Here is a 21,711-nt window from a genome sequence, read left to right as displayed (position 1 = left end):
AAAATGCAAAAAATAATTATCTTGTAATTATAATAATTAGCTTTTAGATATTCTGTTATTCATTTTTCATCGTATAAGTTATAGATAAAACTCATTGTAATGTTGAAATCAATCAACTTTTACAAAGTTTATGATATGAGATCATCTAGGATTGCATTTGAGGTTAAAAACTCTATATCAACCGAACAATGAAATGAAGATGCGCATTCTATTTTGATATACATTATTATTGAAAACAAAAATGAATTTATTACATGAGTATGGAGCAATTGTTCATTTTATGAAATGTCATTATGATCTTAACACTAGCACGCCATTAACTGCCAAAAGAGAATGGAAAATTCTATGAATATATGATAACATTCAACACCATAAGAAGTATAACTATACTTTCGATAAGTATTGATATTACTCATATACAAATTCCTAAATTATGCAAATTGAAAGATTTGAAATTTGAAATTCATTGTTTATTAAAAAATAGTATAATACTTGAGAATAGCTATTTGTTTGTTATGATATCATTTAATAGAAAAAGCAAAATCACTGACATATCAGAAAAATTTTATTTAAATTTAATTTAAAATTCATGTATTATGTTTTATTCAAATGATTAAAGGTCATCACCGATCTTCCTCTCCACCTCATCTCTAAGGTTTTCTCTTTCTTCAGTACGTTGTTGATTTTCTGCCACTTTTTCAGCTTCAGGAGGTGGAGGAACATCGTGTTCTGGTGGTGGCGGTGGTGGTGGAACATCATGCTCTGGAGGTGGAGGAGGTGGTGGAGGAACATCGTGGTGATGGTGTGGTGGCCACTCGCCTTCCCATCCTTCAGGCCGAGGAGGAGGCGGAGGAGGTGGTGGTGGCCATTCTCCCTCGTATCCCTCTGGTCTTGGCCCTGGATCGAAGTCTGGTGGTGGTGGAGGTCTGTCCCAATCTGGAGGTGGTGGTGGAGGTTCGTATGGTGTTGGAGTTGGTGTTGCTGGTGGAGGAGTCCATCCCTTTGGTGTTGGTGTTGGCTTCTTCTGTCTCTTTGAACCATTCATGTTGAACTCCAAAATCTGGCGCTTGACATTGATCTGGTTGTGCTTTGTCTCTGGATTAACTGTCTTATTCCAGTGTGTCAAGTTGTAGTAGTTCTCCTCGAGCCATTCCTTAGTATGGTTGTAGTTATCTACGAGGTTATCGTATGTATCTTTGTAATGAGTGACCAACCATGGTCTCTTCTTTGGAACTTCTTCCTTCAAGTACTTGGCGACCTCTCTGATTGTCTTGTTGAGTGATTTGAGGTTCTCTGGGATGAGTTTCCACTCTTCAATTCTCATTTCGACATCTTTTGTAGTATCTTTGAACTTGTTGAGCTGATCTCTGAATACTTGTGAGTGTGCGAATGGATTGTTGAGGTTGTCTAAGAATTCTTGTGCTTCCTGAAGTCCCTTTGTGATATTTACTTTATCTCCTTCAGACAAGAACTCCTTGAACTCGTCGTCTGACTCCATCTTCTCGCGAATCTGGAATAAGTAGAATTCTAATTCGTTTCTTGTAGATGAAGCGTTGTGTCTATCGCGTTCGATTTCTTCCATCTTCATGATGAAAGACTGTGAGAAGTTGAAGCGCTCCTCATTGAGCTGCCAATCAGAGAAGTAATGTGTGACGTTGAGCTTCTTTCCGTCGCATTCGATCTTTTCAATCGCTGGGAGGGAGAAAGTGTCCATTCCGTACTTGATCATGACTTCTGCATCTTCTGGGAAGGTGACGTTCTCTGGGAAGTTGATGGAGAAGATGTCAAGTGGTCTGGCGTAGTCATCGTCAGCATAGATGGTGAAGTTTGTATTGTTGACTTTGGCGAGTGGGTAGTATCTGATCATGAACTTCTCGGCTTTGTCCTTTGGTTTGTAAAGGTCTGTCTTGTTTCCGTTGACTTCAACTTCGATATGAGTGTTGCAGAAGGTTGTTGATTTGATCTTCTTTGGTAATCTGTAGGATGATGACTTGGTGGAGCCAAGAATTGTAGCACCAAGGATGACGGCTTCTTCTGGGTTGAGAGTATGGGAAATCTGACCAACATGAGTAACATTGGCCATGACTTCATGGAGAAGCTGTGGTCTGGAGTTGCCACCGATAGCTTCGACTGTATCGAGTTTGGAAATTCCGGCCTTTTCCATAGCATCTTTGATTAAATCGGCCAAAGAGTCAGCAAATGGCTGGATAAGCTCGTTGAACTCTTCACGTGTGATGTAGTATTCGAATCTCTCGTCGTCAATGACATCTTCCATAGAAACTGTGTATTCTATGTCGATTGAGAGACGTTCCTTGGCCATACGAGCGGCTGTGTAGAATCTGTTCATGACCTTCTGTGAATCGGTCGTCTTTCCGAACTTCTTGACGAATTGTTGGTATAAGTGGTCTCCAACGACCTTATCCATGGCGTTACCTCCGAGGGTTCCGTTAGTAACGATGGCCTTCTGGTTCATGATGACGTCCTTTCCCATTGTGCTGAATGAGAAGATGGAAATCCAGGTTCCTGTTGCGCCAATGTCGATGAAAGCGATATCATTGGAAAGTCTCTTTGTTCTGCCAAGAACGTAGTAGTGAGCAACAGCTGTTGGTGAGTCAACAATGAAGTTCAATGTTGTATTAGCGAGACGAGCAACTTCCTTAAGGGCATAACGCTCGTGGCGTGAAAGGAATGGTTCTACAGACAATGTAAGCATTGTCTTCTCTGGTGTATAGACACCAGAGTCCATTGTGAATAACAAATAACGAAGAGTTGCTGCCATAGCTTCTCTGTGAGAGAGGCCAATTGATTCATTAAGTAATGGGAAGAAACTTTGGATAATATTGTTCGGATGTCTCTTGGCGTGGTTTTCGGCAAGTGATGTGTAGTCCCATGTGCAATTATCGATATCATCAATAGCCCAATGTGTGCCATTGAGTGGATGGGAGTTCTTTGGATCTGAGTAATTGTAGAAAGCAAAGTAGGATGGTGACAATTTCTTGGATTGTTGGTTATTTACAGCAACAACACCACTGAACTTGCCCATACCTGCTTTGATGTTAGCATGACCGAAGTCAATGCCAACCACAACAGATCTGACATTTGAGAAAAGAAGGAAAGAAAACATTTGAAAAAAATTAAATAATCGTGCGGCCATTTAAGTAGTAGGGTATGACGGGTTTTGTGACTTTTTTTGTTACATCTATATATAGACGATGCATTAAAATATATTTATTTATAAATCATTAAAAAAATTAACATTAATTTTAAAATAATTTTTTTTATCTTTTATAAAAGAAGCTATATATAGATGATGTCAGATATTCCGCGATTAATTAAACATTGTTTAAATCCTGAATGGGTTTAAATATCATCCATGTAAAATTTTAGAACTTGGTAACGAAAAACTTCAGAAAAAATTAAACGAAAGACTATCAAAAGAGAAAGTTGAAAGAGTAAATAAACTCGCTAAAGGTAATGGTAATGATGAAGAAGAATTTGATGAGTTCAACATAGAACTTTAAGAAACTAATGATTATTTGAATTTATGATATCAATTATTTGATTCATTCTTTCTTCAATCTCTTCTATTCTTTTTGTTAAATCATCTATTTTCATTAATGAGGTGATTCTTGATTGAGGAATAGATTTCAAACTAACCACTCCTTTTATTTTTGAAATTTTGAATCCATCAACTTTAAACATTTTATTCAATTTACATGTTGTCAATTCTTCAAATAATTTTTATTATTAGCATAATAGTCATTAAATTCTTCAACAGATGAAAAAATTTTTATTTCAGTAATTGGTTTAACAACGTTTATTTTTTGTTGAACATTTTCACTTTCGTTTATTTCTTCCTCCTCTGTTTCATTTATTTTTAAAATCGGTTTCATTTATCATTAAATAAAAATTAGAATATAAGTGATGAAATATATTTTTTTAATTAATATTAAATAAGAAATGGCGGCAGGATTCTATAAAAAATTATGGGATGGAATTAAGAAAGCTGCGGGTTGGGTTCATAAAAAGATTATTAAACCCATTGCAAACTTTTTGGCACCAGTAGCGAAAACGGCAGGAACTATCATAGGTGGAGTATTAGGTACTAAAGCAGGTAATCCGGCGATGGGAGCACAAGCAGGTAACGCAATTGGTGGAATAGCTGAAGGAATACTTAATAAAATAGGAGGTAGATAGTGGAAAAATAAATAAATATTATTTTTATCTTAGTATCGGTTGTAGTCTTTGATAAACTTTTTCTTCTTTATTTAAAACTTCTCTTATTGGGGCAGCTTTTGGTGTTATTGATTCAGCAACGTCACTAATTGCTTCTTTATTCTTAAATATCCAATTTGCCCCCCTTCTTCAATGTTTCCCAAACTTTACTCGCTCCTCTTTTTACTCTATCCCACAGTTTCTTAAATATACCTGCAGCCATAGTTGATTATTTCATTAAAATTAAAAATTCATTTTCATCTTTTAATTTTGATTTTTTATTTATTAATAAAATGACGACTAACTATTTGGTGCCAAACACTAAACCGATTAATGGAAATGTATTTCATTCATTCGAAAAGATAAATGAAATATTCGCAAAGAATGATGGTAGAAGATATTATAGAGAACTTGAAAGTTCATGCTATGACTCTGATGCTCCATATTTTGATGATAAACAAACTCATTTAAGAATTACAAACCCAGCTCATGATGTGAACCAATTAGGTGACACATATATTAAACGCAAAGTTAAAGCAACTCTAGTTTCAAATAAAGCTTTCACATGTGATGCCGCTTTTAAATGCATGCGTTTATTCGTTGGTTACAAATCATCAAATCAAAGCTTTAAACAATTAGAAGTAGAAACCGAAAGAGGTGATGCCGGTTATCTTCAGATGGATTGCGCCCGTGAATCTTTCGCATTTGCAACATATAAACCAAAATCAGAAAGGAAAGTTAAAAAGTTTGTTCATTCGTTATATAATAATGTTCAAAAATATGATAACTCGGTATGTGGTAAATATATTGACCCTTCAGAAGTTTTCAAGAAAGCAAATGAAGAAGTTGATATCACTTTTGATATGATTATTCCGGTAAATGATTTGTTAGCATTTCAGGCGTTTGATGATTATCCTAAATCATTTGGTGATATCATTCTTAAATATTATGTTTTCAGGGATACTTTAGTATTTTGTCAGGTTGACCCGTTAAGAGTTGCTGATTTACAAAATTATGTTTATGAAAAGATAACTGATGAAAATTATGAAAAGATTATGAATCATGTTTATAAATATGATCGCAAATTCCAACAAATCGGACTTCCTGCCAAATTAATTACAAGCTTAGCCGCTACATCTGCTGACGCAACAGTTGATGACGTTATTATTTCATGCACAAAGATGGAAGTTTTAGAGGATAAATGCATTACACCAGGATACGGTTTAATTGAAGAATCAGTTAAAGCAATACCACGTTTATTCAGTAAGGAAGATCCATTCATGATTCCAGCTCAACATATTGACGTTCGTTCACTAAATGGAGGTTGCATCACTCCTGAAGGTATTAGCTCAGATTTCTCATACGCTCTTCATAATGTTACAGATGTTGTGTTAGCATTTCCGAAGAATGCAATGCAAAGAACAGTTTTAGAAAATCCAATGCTTCGAGGTCTTCAGGTCACTATAGATTCCAGAAACTTCCCCGATCAAGCGATGACCACAGTGGGCGACATTCTTTACACGTATGCTTCAAGCTTCTGATTTAGATGGAGTGAATGAATGCACAGAAGAATACGAGGACTCATTAACTAGACCACTGAATGCAGATGATGGCACGCCATTAGCTAGAACATGGAAAGACCAAACTTCATTCTTATGCACTATTCCAGTTCAACGTGATGGAGCGGGTATATTCTTTGATGGATTAGAAACTTTCAACTCACAAGTTACAGTACAAGTGAAAGCTTATCCAATCATTCAGGGTGAAAATGACACTTACTGTTCAAAGGTGACAAATCCTCCTCAGGTTTGGTTTACTAGGACTACATATTGGACATGGACACCGGATGAAGGTTTGAAATATCATCCAACAGGTACACCACCACAGTATAGAAGTTCATATGATGAAATATTGATGAATAGAAATGTTTAAAATTATAAATTTATTTTTGATTAAATGGATTTAAATTCATACACCCCTTATGAAGAATTAGCAGGAGTATATAATACATACATAGATGATATGATTAATGAAGCATTGAGTGATAATAGAAATGCTCTATCTAAGGAAAAATTAATGAAAATTCCATATTCTGAATGTTACTTAAATTCAATCACTGCAGCAATTGGTAAACAGAATAAAGGTAAAACATTAACGATATTAAAACAAATTATCATTATTGCTAACACTTCCCCCCATTCACATGTGTTAATTTATATCAACCGTTCAGGTTCACCTTCAGATGATACATTTGAATCTTTAAAGCATTTAATCAAAATTCCGATTATTTATTTATCACAAGAAGAAGCAGAAGATTATTTAAAAAACTTTTTAATGTATAAAGAATTATATAATACAATCAAGAAGCAAGGATTAGAGGATAAAATTATTGATAAACAACGGGATGAATTATTTGAAACACTTTCTATTTCAAATTTTGATAGAGAATTTTTGCATTCACTCATTTTTCTAGATGATGCAGTGAAATCAAAACTATAGGGTGTCCAAAGGTGCGTTTAGCACAGCGCTCTATATGAGACTATTAAAGGAGATATATGCTGATTATAAATATATAATAAAAAATATGAATATATGTATATGATGAGTATGTTGTATTTTGGCGCCATGCCGGGATATAAAATGAATTTTGAGACAAGAGGCGGTTTCGCGGGAAATTTTGGCGGGATTTTTTTCATTTTTTTAATGAATCATAAAGAAAACATCCTCGCTCTTGCAAAAAAATGCAAAGACTGTAAAAAAATCTACGAGACATTGGTAAAATGCTTCGGTATGGATGCTCCTAGCTATTCCACTGTAACGTATCATGTTAGGATGTATCACCTCATGAACAAAAAGGCGCCCATCATAAAAATTGACAAAAATCGCCGGATCAAAGAAAAATCAAAGCAATTCTTCAAGCGCTAGATGAAGACCCAAGAGCATCACTCAGAAGGATAGAGGAGATGACAAAGATACCAAGTACAACAGTCAGTTATTATCTGCACAATTATTTGAACTACAAACTAGCGTATACACGTTGGGTTCCGCACAACCTTAATTCAGTTCAAAAAAAATCTAGAGTCCAATCTTCGAAAGAGCTCCTCTCTATATTGGGTGCGTATCAATCCAAGAAGTTTCGCTTTTTAGTAACAGGGGACGAGTCTTGGTTTCAATATGCAACAGAAGCCAAAATCATGTGGATCCCGAAGGATGAAAATCCGCAAACATTCCCGAAGAAAAAAATTGACACACCAATGATGATGTTGTCGGTTTTTTGGGGCGTGAATGGCATCATCGCAATTGATATTCTTCAAAAACCTAATACGATGAATGCTCAGTATCTAATTGACAATGTTCTTACTCAAATTATCAATTCTGATGAATTTGAGAAATCCAAACAACAAAAACAAAAGTTTGCAATTCATTTTGATAATTCAAGAGTTCACAAAAGTCATAAGGTAATGAATTACTTGGTGGAAAACAATGTCAAAGTTGTTCCAAACCCAATTTATTCACCTGATATTGCACCCTCTGACTTTTATTTATTCGGCACGCTAAAAAGAGAGCTGAAGGACGCGAATTCGCGAGTCCAGATGATCTTGAAAATTTTGTAAGAGAGCAATTTGAGCAATTTTCTCATGATGATTTAAAGCGTGTCTTTCAAGCCTGGATCGATCGCTGCGAACGCGTGATTGAATCCAATGGTGATTATATTTAAATAAACTTTATATATATGTAACTTGTTTATTTCTATTCGCAGTATTCAGGTTTGTGCTAAACACACCTTTGGACACCCTATATAACAAAAACAATTACAATGACCGATCCGGATAGTGGGAAACAAAAAGAAATAAAACAAACGATAGAAACTGGTGAAAGGTCAATTATTATTGATTATGATTCAAAGGATTATTATTCGATAATGTTAATGCTTGAATATTAAATAGCCTTAACAAAGAATTTTTCAAGTGATATTTTATATTCATCAACTATTTTATTATAAATATCATTATATGTTAAATGAAGTTCAGTTGTTGTTCCGTTCTTTGATATCTTAATTGTGCTAATATCCTTTATAGGATTTATTTTTGCAACTGTTCCGCAGCATGAAACCTCATCATCTATGAAAAATTGAATCTTAACGTCTGAATCTTGAACATCACAAAGAATGGCGATAATGTGAATTAATGATTCATAAGGTAAAATAATTAAACCGGATTGATCAATTAAATTTATTATTGAATCATAATTATCAGTTATTATATCACGGTAAATTTTCATTAATTCAGAATTAATGTCTATTTTATATGGGTTCTCGATGTTTGATGAAAGAGGCGGGGGTATGTTGGATAAGTGGGAATTTCAACAGGTTCTTTACCGGGTTCAGATAAAATGATTGGGTCTCCATCTTCTTTATTTTGCTCCTCCTCCTTTTTCGGTAAGTCACGAGTTAATAAATTTGGTTGAGTTGCTGACCTCGTTAATTCAGGGCTAACATTAACTTTAACATTTTGAATAATTCGTGATTTATCATCATTTACGTTATAACCAACCGTAATCTCTGCTTTTGCGTTAGTGTTCTTTTGACTAGTGAAACGTCTTCTCATTTATAATCGAATAAAAAAATATATTTAAACTTTTATTTTGCTGGAAGTTTTGAATCTATTATTCCCTGTATTTGTTTTTGAAGTTGATTTTTAGCTGGTTCATTGTAATTAATAGACCTAATATATTCATTAATTGCATTCTTATAATCATCTGATTTCTCAAATTTTCTTTTATCTGATTCCTTAATTAAATCATAAGTTAAACCTCTTTGCTGATATAATGGTTTCTTAATTAAATCTTTGAATGCCTGAGATAAAGCACCTGATGCAATTCTTGCTACTATAATTGGTTGGAATTGATGTTTAAGTTCATCTTTAACATTTGCGAAAACTGGATCGAATAAAGCAACTTTAAAGAATTTCTTAGCTGAAATTTTGGGTCTAATATTTGCATATTGACCATCAAACTGGTTAGAATATCGTGGTAATCCATCCGGTCCCTCTTCAATAGCATTTAATTCTTCATTGAAATAAGAATATGGATTATAACGGTATGAATTAATTGGACCATTTTCACCTTCTCCAATGTATTGTTTAACAGCTTTTCCATTTTCATCAAATTGCATAGGATAACGTTCATTATATGCTTTACGTTTAGGATAATCAGTTATAGTTAATTTGTAACCATTTATGACTTTAATATTACCTTGACCATCAGTAACGAAAACTTCATTTATACCATCAGGTTTTCCATTTGGACCCGTAATGTCTGCTTCGTGTGCTTCCCAATTTGGACCTTGACGTTTGGCATATGCTTGAGCTTCCGGTAATGTTAAAACGTTTCTCATTTGTTTAACATCTTTTTGAAGACCAGCAACAATATGAACTAATTCTTTCATTCCATCAGGAACTTTCATAGTTCTATTATATGCACCCTTTTTGTTTGTTCCTTGTTTTAATGGCACCTGTAGAAGATTTGCCATTTCTGTCATGTTTAATTATAAATAAAAAATAAAAATTAATTATAAAAAGTTAATCAAATTTAACACTTCCTTTATTTAAATCAACTATTATTTTTCCATGTTCACCTAATTGCTGATATTGTGTGTAAAGTTCATTAATGCTCATTGGTAAATTCACTTGATAAAGCATAACGTTCAACTGTTGACGACTAAACCCACTGAAAATGAAAAGTGTTGATAGATTTGATTTAATGTTTGTGCTTAATGCTTTGAAATATTGAACAGCCATAAAGAATGAACACTGAATGTGTCGACATTGAGTTAATAACTGATTAAAATATGATTTCTCATTTGTTATTATAGGGTGTCCAAAGGTGTGTTTAGCACAAACCTGAATACTGCGAATAGAAATAAACAAGTTACATATATATAAAGTTTATTTAAATATAATCACCATTGGATTCAATCACGCGTTCGCAGCGATCGATCCAGGCTTGAAAGACACGCTTTAAATCATCATGAGAAAATTGCTCAAATTGCTCTCTTACAAAATTTTCAAGATCATCTGGACTCGCGAATTCGCGTCCTTCAGCTCTCTTTTTTAGCGTGCCGAATAAATAAAGTCAGAGGGTGCAATATCAGGTGAATAAATTGGGTTTGGAACAACTTTGACATTGTTTTCCACCAAGTAATTCATTACCTTATGACTTTTGTGAACTCTTGAATTATCAAAATGAATTGCAAACTTTTGTTTTTGTTGTTTGGATTTCTCAAATTCATCAGAATTGATAATTTGAGTAAGAACATTGTCAATTAGATACTGAGCATTCATCGTATTAGTTTTTGAAGAATATCAATTGCGATGATGCCATTCACGCCCCAAAAAACCGACAACATCATCATTGGTGTGTCAATTTTTTTCTTCGGGAATGTTTGCGGATTTTCATCCTTCGGGATCCACATGATTTTGGCTTCTGTTGCATATTGAAACCAAGACTCGTCCCCTGTTACTAAAAAGCGAAACTTCTTGGATTGATACGCACCCAATATAGAGAGGAGCTCTTTCGAAGATTGGACTCTAGATTTTTTTTGAACTGAATTAAGGTTGTGCGGAACCCAACGTGTATACGCTAGTTTGTAGTTCAAATAATTGTGCAGATAATAACTGACTGTTGTACTTGGTATCTTTGTCATCTCCTCTATCCTTCTGAGTGATGCTCTTGGGTCTTCATCTAGCGCTTGAAGAATTGCTTTGATTTTTCTTTGATCCGGCGATTTTTGTCAATTTTTATGATGGGCGCCTTTTTGTTCATGAGGTGATACATCCTAACATGATACGTTACAGTGGAATAGCTAGGAGCATCCATACCGAAGCATTTTACCAATGTCTCGTAGATTTTTTTACAGTCTTTGCATTTTTTTGCAAGAGCGAGGATGTTTTCTTTATGATTCATTAAAAAAATGAAAAAAATCCCGCCAAAATTTCCCGCGAAACCGCCTCTTGTCTCAAAATTCATTTTATATCCCGGCATGGCGCCAAAATACAACATACTCATCATATACATATATTCATATTTTTTATTATATATTTATAATCAGCATATATCTCCTTTAATAGTCTCATATAGAGCGCTGTGCTAAACGCACCTTTGGACACCCTATAGTATCAGCTTTATCTTTAACTTCAATCTTTTTTCCATCGGGATATTTAAACCAAAATTCCAAAAATTCGATATTGTCAATCTGTTCATATTTTAATCTATCAATTACATTTTTAATACCATCTGAAAATCTTATGAAATGGTCATTATATGGGTTTGATTGAACTAAATTTGAATGAAGTGAAATATAACCTGTTGATGAATATGACACTGACTCATATTTTCTGAAAACACTAAAATTTATAACATGAATGAATTTCTTATTCGTTGAATTTATGAATTCTTGAGGTAATCTTATTCTAGTTTTATTTATCACTGGAAAATAACGCTTTACCATATTTTTAATCGTAATAAAAATGTCAATTATCAATATTATTTTGAATAATAGCTGTGAATTAAATTTAACAGTTAGCGGAATTTATAATGTTACTCTCGTTTCTGTGAGTGGTAAATTTAATCCCATTCTTTTAGACCCTTCAGATTATATATCATTTATTAAAGATGACCTTGAAAAAACGTATGATATGTATATAAATAATGTGATAGCGAAATGGGATATTAACATGATTTTAAGTTATTTAAATGAATCATTTATCGTATGGTATGAAGAAAATTTTAAATCAAAACCTGATAAACTTTTTGAACTTGATGAAATAAATAACCTTATTAAATTCCCGCTGAAAATTAAATTTTGTACTCCTCATCTTCGTTCATTGTTGGGGATATTAAATTTTGAAAAAGATGTTGGGGATGTTTTGTATTCTGACACTGGTTCCAATTTCATTTTAATCAAATGTGATAAAGTTAATACCCCAATGAGATTTTCACATCAAACATTAGACCCTAACTCTTACCCATCAATACAAAACATTTTATCCATCAACTTAAACACATTTTCTTTATCATATCTGTTTCAATTATCCGGGAATTCATTTATTCTTCATTCAAAAGATTTATCAAATATTAAATTTAGAATAGCTGACCTATTTGATTGTGATTTAGAATTTATGAATGAAATATTATGGCAATTTCAAATAGAGAAAATAGCTGATGAGATAACGGATTAAATATTTATTTTTAAATCGTAATAAATGATTAAACAACAGCAACTTAAGGCGCAAAGCACCCAGGTCCTTCAGACCATTACATACGCCATATATGCATATAATTCAAAGACGGCAGAACAAACGCAAAGGTTGAAATATGGAGATTTGGAGATAGTATTGAAAAATGACCATTTCGAATTTGTTTGCAAAGGTGGTGCAGTGATATCAAATATAAAAGAAATTTTATTTATGAATTCAAAAATTAAAGGAATAACGGATGATATAACATCAATTCCACCAGAAGAACAGAGATATTACGCATTAAATGCATTTCCTAAAGTTTTGAAGATTGGAAGATTTAATTTAAATGAGGAATTCATAGAAGGTTTCCTAAACGACATAATGAAGAATGTGGATAAGGAATATGTGGATAGTGAATTAAATAAGAAGGCAAATTTGGTTTATGTTGATGAAAAAGATAATGAAATTAAAGAAAAGGTTGAATGGTATCATGAATGGACATCGGAGACTTTTAAAGTTAAAGCTGATACAGGATGGGTTTCAGGATGTTTAGACCTTAAAGCAGATAAAACTTATGTTGATGAAAAAGATAATGAAATTAAAGAAAAGGTTGAATGGTATCATGAATGGACATCGGAGACTTTTAAAGTTAAAGCTGATACAGGATGGGTTTCAGGATGTTTAGACCTTAAAGCAGATAAAACTTATGTTGATGAAAATTATGCAAAGAAGTCGGAAGTAAATGATGTGATTACAAGCATGAAAAATGAAATACTTCAAACATTATATCCTGTTGGTTCTATTATACGTCAATGAATTCAACAAATCCAGCAACATTTCTGGGTTTTGGTACGTGGAAGCAGATTGTAGATAAATTCTTATACTGTGCTAGATATTCAAAGCAAACAGGAGGTTCGAAGAAAATTAAAGAAGCAAACTTACCCCCACACACTCATACAGGAACGACAAACTTTTCTGGCGACCATAGCCACTCATTAAGAGACCACCCATTATACAACTCAGAATATAAAACTGGCAATGATGTTTTATCTCCATCTTATAACAATGCAGCAAAAAAGATTTTTCGACCAACTGAACCGGGAGGAAATCATTCACACACTTTCACAACAAATCCAACAGGCTTGGGTAAAGATTACATGCCACCATTTGTGACTATATTCGCATGGTACCGCGTTCATTGAATGAACTAAATATATTTTATGTCTGTAATTAATTAGGTAATGAAGTAATGGATGAACTGCAGAAATATATTTTTTCGTAAATGTTTTTAGGTTATTCAATAATTAATTATTTTTGAATAACTGAAGGTGTCACCAGGTCACCATGTGTCACCAGGTTAATTAACTTCTCTGAAAAAGTGTGACAACATGACATTTTGACAACAGTCCTGGAAATAAATTTTATCGTTTATGTTTACGTTAATGGTTTCAGGTTATTCAATAATTAATTATTTTTGAATAACTGAAGGTGTCACCAGGTCACCATGTGTCACCAGGTTAATTAACTTCTCTGAAAAAGTGTGACAACATGACATTTTGACAACAGTCCCGGAAATTTGATGCAGTCCAAAAATAAAGTTAGTTTTAAAATTATTTTTATTTTTTTATTCCTATATAAATGACAGCAACAAACAACAACAGCAACTATATCGTTTCTGATGAAAAAGTTATTGATTCATTAGCTGAGGAATTAGTTACGGCAGAAACTAAAACCCTCAACGAAAGAATTGGTGAAAACAAGATTGATTTACATAACTACCTCAAACATGATGGAGGAAGAGGAAGGAAAACTGGTATGGCTTTATTAGTAAATAAAATTTCGAATTTAACGATTATAGATGTTGATATCAATAAATCGTACAATGATGAACTTAAAGAAACAGTTAGAAAAGATATTTTATCAAAACTTTCGGATAAAGATGTTATTGTTAAAACCGCTTCAGGAGGTCTTCACATTTATTGTAACACTAATTTCTTCTATGCAGTTTCGAACAGAATGATTAAATGTTATTCCTGCAATGATTATGATATCGATATCATGACTTCAATGGATGATTCAAAGCGTTCTTTAGTAGTTATGGCTGATTCAAGAGTTCGCAAGAATGCAACAGAACCAATCAAAACATACTCATTCATTCGTGGAAGTTATGATTCAACATTAACTAGAACAGTGAATGATATATTAAATGATTTGAATATTAAGGTAAGAGTTGAACAGAAGAACGAAGAAATAAAGACTATCATGAATGAAAACAAAGATGTAAACATTGACGATAAACTTGCCCAGAGCATAGTTGATGGCATCAGTGATTTTGAAGTACATAATGACAGTGGAAACATGAATTTAGAAAAAGAAATAACATTATTCACACTGTTTCAAGCTATTAATTCGTTACCTAATCATTTGATTAATGAAGCATACGATAACGTTTATAACTTCTGCAGCTTAACTGAAAATGCAAAAAGTAATTTTGAAAAAGCACGTAGTAGATATGCACATTTAATGACTTCTCCATTTGTTTTAGTGAAGATTCTAAAACTATATCAAAAGGAATATTATGATGAATACGTTTTACCTTTATTACGTAAGCCAAAAATAACATTTGATATAAAACTTGATGATTCATTCTTGATAACAGATATTAGACGCAAGGCTGAAAGTCATCAGTATAAAAACAGTTCTGAAGTAATTGAGGATTTATCACGTGTAATCCGTTTTGTAGATTGTGGAAACAAATATTTCATTCAGAAAGATTACAACATACACGATAAAATGAATCAAATATCATTCGTTCTTCAATCAAACATGAAAGAGTCACTCAAAATGATTAAATTATTTAAAGAAGAAGGTAAAACAATAACAGCATGGGACGTACTACTAAATCAATTATCCTCATTAACTGTTAAGGGTGTTTGCTTTAAATCTGATTCTCCAGATGTTTTCTCAACGTTTCAGGGTTATAAATACAACGTTCTCGAAAAGCCCGATTACTCAAAAATTGAGATGTTTATGAATTTCATTAAAGAAGCCATTTGTGATAATAACGATGAAGTGTATAAATACCTACTCGGCTGGATTGCATCAATGATTCAACATCCTGGAATCAAGAATGAAACAGCAATTATTTTGAAAGGACTTCAGGGAACAGGTAAAAACAGATTTACAGACATTATTTCTGAACTTCTCGCTGGTTATTCATGTAAAAACATTACTGAAATAAGTGAGCTAACGGGTAATTTCAATTCAGTAGTTGAGAATAAAATGTTTCTTGTACTTAATGAACTCAAGAATGTAGGTGAAGACAGACTCGCAAACTTCAACGCTTTGAAATCAATTATTACGGATAATGAGATTAGAATTAATGAAAAGAATCAACCCAGAAGAACTGCTCAGAACGTTGCAAACTTCATTTTCGTAACTAATAACGTCTACTCTGTCAAAATTGAAGTTGGAGACAGAAGATACGTAGTTTTAAGAGTTAATGGTAAATTTAAGGGTCAATTTGATTACTTCAAGAATTTAATGGATTCATGCACAAAGGAATTTTATGATAATTTACTGACGTATTTTATGCAATATGACCTTTCATCATTTAATGTACGAATCATACCGATGACTGAAGCCAAACAAGATTTAATAGAATTATCAACAAATCCTTTAGATGAATGGATAAATACACATTATGATGAATTGTGTGCAGGTATGACGTGTAAAAATGCTCTATTCTGCAAACCATCAGACATGAAAGACAAAAATTTTCAAATGAGCATTAAGGATAAATGTGAAAGGAAACAAAGAAAAATAGATGGTAAACAGACATGGTGTTATGTTTTGAAAGAAGAAATGAAAGGATTATATAAACAGGTTGAACCAAACGATAATGAGGATTCATTTACTGACGATGAAATACCTGTAAATGAGCCGCTAAGCGGCGAGACCTGAAGGTCTTGCAGTATAAAGTATGATTGGAATTTATTTTTGCTTTCCACCTTTGCTGTTGTCTAAATGTCATGTTGTCACACTTTTTAAAAGAAGTTAATTAACCAGGTGACACATGGTGACGTAGTGACACCTTCAGTTATTCAAAAATAATTCATAAATGCCTTCCTCCTTTCGTACCTGTTGTCTAAATGTCATGTTGTCAGTAATTTTAAGAGAAGTTAATTAACCAGGTGACACATGGTGACGTAGTGACACCTTCAGTTATTCAAAAATAATTCATAAATGCCTTCCTCCTTTCGTACCTGTTGTCTAAATGTCATGTTGTCAGTAATTTTAAGAGAAGTTAATTAACCAGGTGACACATGGTGACGTAGTGACACCTTCAGTTATTCAAAAATAATTTTTCTTATCATTCAAATTAACTAAAGATGAACTTAATAAAATGATGATAAAATAACTGATAACAAAATTTTATTTTTATATAAATGGATACCCCACAAGCTCAAAATTTACCACGAATCATAACAAGGGAGGAAATGATAAAAATGATGCAAGAAGGAATTAAAAACAACAAACCACGAAAACCGAGAAGATGCGGTTATGCAGTAATGATGGAAAGAAGAACCCAGAAGGGTTCGGCGTCTCGAAGAGACGTTGTCGAAGAGGAATAAAAATTAAATTTGGATTGAGTTTAAAAATTCATCTTTATTAAATTCATCTCTTCCAATCAATTTATTTATTCTATTAAATTCTTTTATTTTTGCTTCACTCAGTTTAAGGATTGAACGGTAAGTTTCTAATTTTTCGATTATTTCTTTCCTCTCTTTATCATTCTCAATTACTTTAGTTTTATGGGCATCAGCCCCACCGCATTGCGGCTTCTTTTTGTAATAGCATATTTTTGATTTAATTCTGTTTAGTTTCTTTTTATATTCATTGTCTGGACTCTGAATCTTAATTGAATCAGGACTCTTGGCTGCTTTGTTGTCACTCATTTCTTACGAAATAAAAAAATTAAATATTATTTAAATATAATGGAGTAATAAAATAAATCGGAATTTCTATTAATTTATTGTCAACTTCAACTAATGCATTGCCGTTAATATATCTAACAAATTCAGCTATTGTGTCAAATCTTCGTCTTCTTTTTGTCATTGATTTATCAGTTTTTCCATAATCGAGATGAATCAAAACTTTATCCCCTTGTTTAAAATTCATGAGCCCCGAATTAATTTGTTCACGTTTAACATCATTTAACCTTTCCATTTGCTTTCTAATATATTCCCATTCTTTTGAAATATCATTTTTCATTTCCACCGGTTTCATGTTTATAGTTCTATGCCATGTATTATTGTAATAATATACTAACTGCTGTATGATGGAGTCATGATTTCCATCCCAGTATATCCGACCGTTAACACCTAACGCATCTCTAAGAGTTCTCATTACCGCATCAACTATTTTATTATGAAACGTATATGGAGAAGATGAGAAGTAAAAATTAATTTGTGGGAAATAATGAGCCATAGCTGCCTGAAATCCTTTATCACCATCACTCCTTATATTATCTACTCTTTCATGATCTAGTAAGTATTGAATAGCTCTTCTTGTTTCCTGTTCTGTTTTCCCTTTCACTGGAATGCAATATAAATATCTAGTGTTAATGTTAATGGCAAATAAATAAGTAACGTTTCCTTTTGAATATTCTAAATGATCGATTTCGTATGAATATGGATATGGTGCAAATGAAGGGCGACTAAATTTTTCCTTTAACGGTTGAATTTTTGGGTCAGTTGGTTTATTTAATATCTTGAAATCCTTTTTAAAATCTTTTTGCTTCTTTAATGTTTGAAATGGATATAATAAAGTGAATGATGAAGGATTAACTGAAGGAGGAGGTACTACCGTTGGAGGTACTGTCGTTGGAGGTTTTGGTGTTGCAAGTGGTTTAATTTTATCTACTTTGATTTTGGATGATGAAGTTTTTGTTGTTGATTTTCCTTTCATTAATTCTGGATGTATTCTATTCATTTGTTTTAAATATGCTGTATATAAAGGTTTGATATGCTTTCCCGCTTCGAGTTTATGTTGAAGGATGAATTCCAAAAGTTGATCTTCATTTAAAAGTCGGGCTGAATATGGTTTAACTAATGAATCATAAATTAAAGCTTGTGCATCATTTATGGTCTGAAGGACCTGGGCGTTTTGCACCTTTAGCTGTTGAACATTTGCTACTTTCTCTTTTGGTGTTGTTTTCAGCTTTTTCTTCTTTGGCTTTTGTTCCTTTGGCTTTTGCGGCTCAGGATTATATAATTTATATAATTCATCAATATCTTCTTCTGTTAATACTTTATTTTTGAAATCATTCAATTGTTTAAGTTGTGATTTAGTTTTTCCCTTTGTATATTCATTATTTTTAATTTTGTCTTTAATTTTAGAAATTATTTTATCATGATATTTCAAAATTTCATTTTTATAATACGGATAATAATAATCCATATCATCACCCGTTATATTGTTATTATGTTTTTGGAGATATGATTTTAATTCATAATAATTAAGAAAATTTTGATAAAGTACTAAATCATCAATTAAATTTTCTAAATCTGCATTATCCATTTATATAAAAATAAAATAAATGTTTTAAGGGTGCCCACCTCTTTGAATCATAGTATCAAAACCATTATTAACGGTTCCTTTTGTCTCTTCTGTGGCATTTTATTAAAAATAAAATTTTAAATTGTATAGGGTGTCCAAAGGTGCGTTTAGCACAGCGCTCTATATGAGACTATTAAAGGAGATATATGCTGATTATAAATATATAATAAAAAATATGAATATATGTATATGATGAGTATGTTGTATTTTGGCGCCATGCCGGGATATAAAATGAATTTTGAGACAAGAGGCGGTTTCGCGGGAAATTTTGGCGGGATTTTTTTCATTTTTTTAATGAATCATAAAGAAAACATCCTCGCTCTTGCAAAAAAATGCAAAGACTGTAAAAAAATCTACGAGACATTGGTAAAATGCTTCGGTATGGATGCTCCTAGCTATTCCACTGTAACGTATCATGTTAGGATGTATCACCTCATGAACAAAAAGGCGCCCATCATAAAAATTGACAAAAAATCGCCGGATCAAAGAAAAATCAAAGCAATTCTTCAAGCGCTAGATGAAGACCCAAGAGCATCACTCAGAAGGATAGAGGAGATGACAAAGATACCAAGTACAACAGTCAGTTATTATCTGCACAATTATTTGAACTACAAACTAGCGTATACACGTTGGGTTCCGCACAACCTTAATTCAGTTCAAAAAAAATCTAGAGTCCAATCTTCGAAAGAGCTCCTCTCTATATTGGGTGCGTATCAATCCAAGAAGTTTCGCTTTTTAGTAACAGGGGACGAGTCTTGGTTTCAATATGCAACAGAAGCCAAAATCATGTGGATCCCGAAGGATGAAAATCCGCAAACATTCCCGAAGAAAAAAATTGACACACCAATGATGATGTTGTCGGTTTTTTGGGGCGTGAATGGCATCATCGCAATTGATATTCTTCAAAAACCTAATACGATGAATGCTCAGTATCTAATTGACAATGTTCTTACTCAAATTATCAATTCTGATGAGTTTGAGAAATCCAAACAACAAAAACAAAAGTTTGCAATTCATTTTGATAATTCAAGAGTTCACAAAAGTCATAAGGTAATGAATTACTTGGTGGAAAACAATGTCAAAGTTGTTCCAAACCCAATTTATTCACCTGATATTGCACCCTCTGACTTTTATTTATTCGGCACGCTAAAAAAGAGAGCTGAAGGACGCGAATTCGCGAGTCCAGATGATCTTGAAAATTTTGTAAGAGAGCAATTTGAGCAATTTTCTCATGATGATTTAAAGCGTGTCTTTCAAGCCTGGATCGATCGCTGCGAACGCGTGATTGAATCCAATGGTGATTATATTTAAATAAACTTTATATATATGTAACTTGTTTATTTCTATTCGCAGTATTCAGGTTTGTGCTAAACACACCTTTGGACACCCTATATTAAATAAATGGCATACAACATCCATTTTCACAACATACAGCCTTAGTGTGTGCTCCTGTTAATGCAGTCTTACCGATTGTTAAGCGAGTCATTGACCCGTTTTTAAGTTGTAAATTAATATTCTGACCATCAAATATCACTTTATCATTTATTATATCCAAATAATTTTTAGGTGTTAATTGTTTATTTTGTCGTAAACTAACACCTTTCATTTTTTGTGCAATCTTTTTAAAATCACTTCCATCAATTGAACCGTTGAATGATGTATAACACTTAGGGCATAAAGCAACCATGTTATCACCTTGTTTCTCAATTGCTAAACCCAATAACTTCTTCTCATGTGCTTTTTCTTCAGCTTTATTCTTTAATTTAGGTTTAAATTTCTCATCAAAACAGAAGAAATCAAATGGTGTGAATTTGAAAATGTTTTTATCATAAAATTGTTTATCAGTAACAATTGCTTGAAATGCTTGAGTGTTAGGAAGATTTGGGTCGCCAGCGATTGCCCAATAAGATGAATCAGTATCACCTTCAATGAAATGAAAACGATTAACATTCAAGCATTTATACATAAAATCATAAATGAAAACCAAATACCAGTATTTAGCATTATCTAAAGTGAAGAATGCCTCTTGTAAACATGTATCACATCTATAAAATCTATCTTTAAGCATCACTTGATATGTATCCTCACCTATTTCTCTTATGTTTTTAAACTTATTTGACATACATGCAACGCGTGACTTCTGTGCATTCATTATTTTAGTCTTTGTGTAATTTTGTGTATTCATTGCATCGTAACCATATGATCCATTAAGTGAAATCTTGCAAAATAAACTTTTTCCTTTATTTCCTTCTAATTCAGCCTTTTGTCTTTCGTTCATAAATTCGTTCGCAAATTCATTAAAACAAGTGTTTTTAGTAAATGTTAAAATTGATTGAATGTCATCAATGATAAAATGAAATCTGTCTATTAGATACCAAAGATAATAAGAAGAAAATGGTTGATATTGGTTGTATGTTGATGCTAACTGAGTTAATTTCCTCTGTTTCTGGTCAACTGGTAGATTGTTTGATTTCATGTAATTATACATAAAACTGCCTATTGTTTTTTCATCTGTGATAATATCTAAGTTTCTTATTATCGGTAAAAAGTTTATGTAATCATTAATGTATTTTTCATCAATGTGACCCTTTACTTCAGCCACGAATAAAGTATTTTTCTTCTTAATTATTCCCAGTGC

The 21,711-nt window shown here is 32.7% G+C and overlaps 7 protein-coding genes and 4 pseudogenes across 11 annotated transcripts, besides 10 other annotated features; 4 read left to right on the top strand and 7 right to left on the bottom strand.

Annotated features, from left to right (window-relative positions):
- Window positions 1-562: 562 nt before the first annotated feature.
- TVAGG3_1012880 (ATP binding) lies at window positions 563-3,140 on the bottom strand (the record flags this gene model as incomplete). Its single annotated transcript, XM_001579534.1, has 1 exon — window positions 614-3,124. The coding sequence occupies one exon, from the start codon at window positions 3,122-3,124 to the stop codon at window positions 614-616; it is 2,511 nt and encodes an 836-aa protein (XP_001579584.1).
- Window positions 3,141-4,508: 1,368 nt separating this feature from the next.
- On the top strand, window positions 4,509-6,147 carry TVAGG3_1012870 (annotated as a pseudogene). The gene has a single exon. A coding segment is annotated over exon 1 (1,639 nt).
- A 564-nt stretch (window positions 6,148-6,711) lies between these two features.
- Window positions 6,712-6,739: a terminal%2Cinverted (terminal inverted repeat of Mariner transposon ID:TVAGG3_1012840).
- Window positions 6,712-8,013: a mobile genetic element.
- TVAGG3_1012850 lies at window positions 6,808-7,933 on the top strand (annotated as a pseudogene). The gene has a single exon. A coding segment is annotated over exon 1 (1,126 nt).
- Window positions 7,986-8,013: a terminal%2Cinverted (terminal inverted repeat of Mariner transposon ID:TVAGG3_1012840).
- A 141-nt stretch (window positions 8,014-8,154) lies between these two features.
- TVAGG3_1012830 lies at window positions 8,155-8,822 on the bottom strand (annotated as a pseudogene). Its single transcript has one exon. A coding segment is annotated over exon 1 (668 nt).
- A 32-nt stretch (window positions 8,823-8,854) lies between these two features.
- TVAGG3_1012820 (uncharacterized protein) lies at window positions 8,855-9,754 on the bottom strand (the record flags this gene model as incomplete). The annotated part of the gene is made up of 1 exon (XM_051254586.1): window positions 8,855-9,754. The coding sequence occupies one exon, from the start codon at window positions 9,752-9,754 to the stop codon at window positions 8,855-8,857; it is 900 nt and encodes a 299-aa protein (XP_051080160.1).
- A 330-nt stretch (window positions 9,755-10,084) lies between these two features.
- Window positions 10,085-10,112: a terminal%2Cinverted (terminal inverted repeat of Mariner transposon ID:TVAGG3_1012800).
- Window positions 10,085-11,385: a mobile genetic element.
- On the bottom strand, window positions 10,165-11,289 carry TVAGG3_1012810 (annotated as a pseudogene). The gene has a single exon. A coding segment is annotated over exon 1 (1,125 nt).
- Window positions 11,358-11,385: a terminal%2Cinverted (terminal inverted repeat of Mariner transposon ID:TVAGG3_1012800).
- Window positions 11,386-12,944: 1,559 nt separating this feature from the next.
- Window positions 12,945-19,034: a mobile genetic element.
- Window positions 14,268-16,415, top strand: TVAGG3_1012790 (uncharacterized protein; the record flags this gene model as incomplete). The annotated part of the gene is made up of 1 exon (XM_051254585.1): window positions 14,268-16,415. The coding sequence occupies one exon, from the start codon at window positions 14,268-14,270 to the stop codon at window positions 16,413-16,415; it is 2,148 nt and encodes a 715-aa protein (XP_051080159.1).
- On the bottom strand, window positions 17,090-17,410 carry TVAGG3_1012780 (uncharacterized protein; the record flags this gene model as incomplete). The annotated part of the gene is made up of 1 exon (XM_001579532.1): window positions 17,090-17,410. The coding sequence occupies one exon, from the start codon at window positions 17,408-17,410 to the stop codon at window positions 17,090-17,092; it is 321 nt and encodes a 106-aa protein (XP_001579582.1).
- On the bottom strand, window positions 17,430-19,034 carry TVAGG3_1012760 (integrase core domain containing protein family; the record flags this gene model as incomplete). The annotated part of the gene is made up of 1 exon (XM_051254584.1): window positions 17,430-19,034. One exon carries the CDS (start codon window positions 19,032-19,034, stop codon window positions 17,430-17,432), a length of 1,605 nt encoding a protein of 534 aa, XP_051080158.1.
- A 126-nt stretch (window positions 19,035-19,160) lies between these two features.
- Window positions 19,161-19,188: a terminal%2Cinverted (terminal inverted repeat of Mariner transposon ID:TVAGG3_1012730).
- Window positions 19,161-20,464: a mobile genetic element.
- On the top strand, window positions 19,257-20,384 carry TVAGG3_1012740 (Mariner transposase; the record flags this gene model as incomplete). The annotated part of the gene is made up of 1 exon (XM_051254583.1): window positions 19,257-20,384. The coding sequence occupies one exon, from the start codon at window positions 19,257-19,259 to the stop codon at window positions 20,382-20,384; it is 1,128 nt and encodes a 375-aa protein (XP_051080157.1).
- Window positions 20,437-20,464: a terminal%2Cinverted (terminal inverted repeat of Mariner transposon ID:TVAGG3_1012730).
- A 2-nt stretch (window positions 20,465-20,466) lies between these two features.
- TVAGG3_1012720 (uncharacterized protein) lies at window positions 20,467-21,225 on the bottom strand (the record flags this gene model as incomplete). Its single annotated transcript, XM_051254582.1, has 1 exon — window positions 20,467-21,225. The coding sequence occupies one exon, from the start codon at window positions 21,223-21,225 to the stop codon at window positions 20,467-20,469; it is 759 nt and encodes a 252-aa protein (XP_051080156.1).
- Window positions 21,226-21,711: the final 486 nt, after the last annotated feature.

The sequence above is a fragment of the Trichomonas vaginalis genome, chromosome I (genome assembly GCF_026262505.1).
Source record: "Trichomonas vaginalis G3 chromosome I, whole genome shotgun sequence".
Lineage (NCBI taxonomy): Eukaryota > Parabasalia > Trichomonadida > Trichomonadidae > Trichomonas > Trichomonas vaginalis.
Note: the sequence above shows the minus strand (reverse complement) of the source record. Positions and strands in the feature narration are given on the sequence as shown.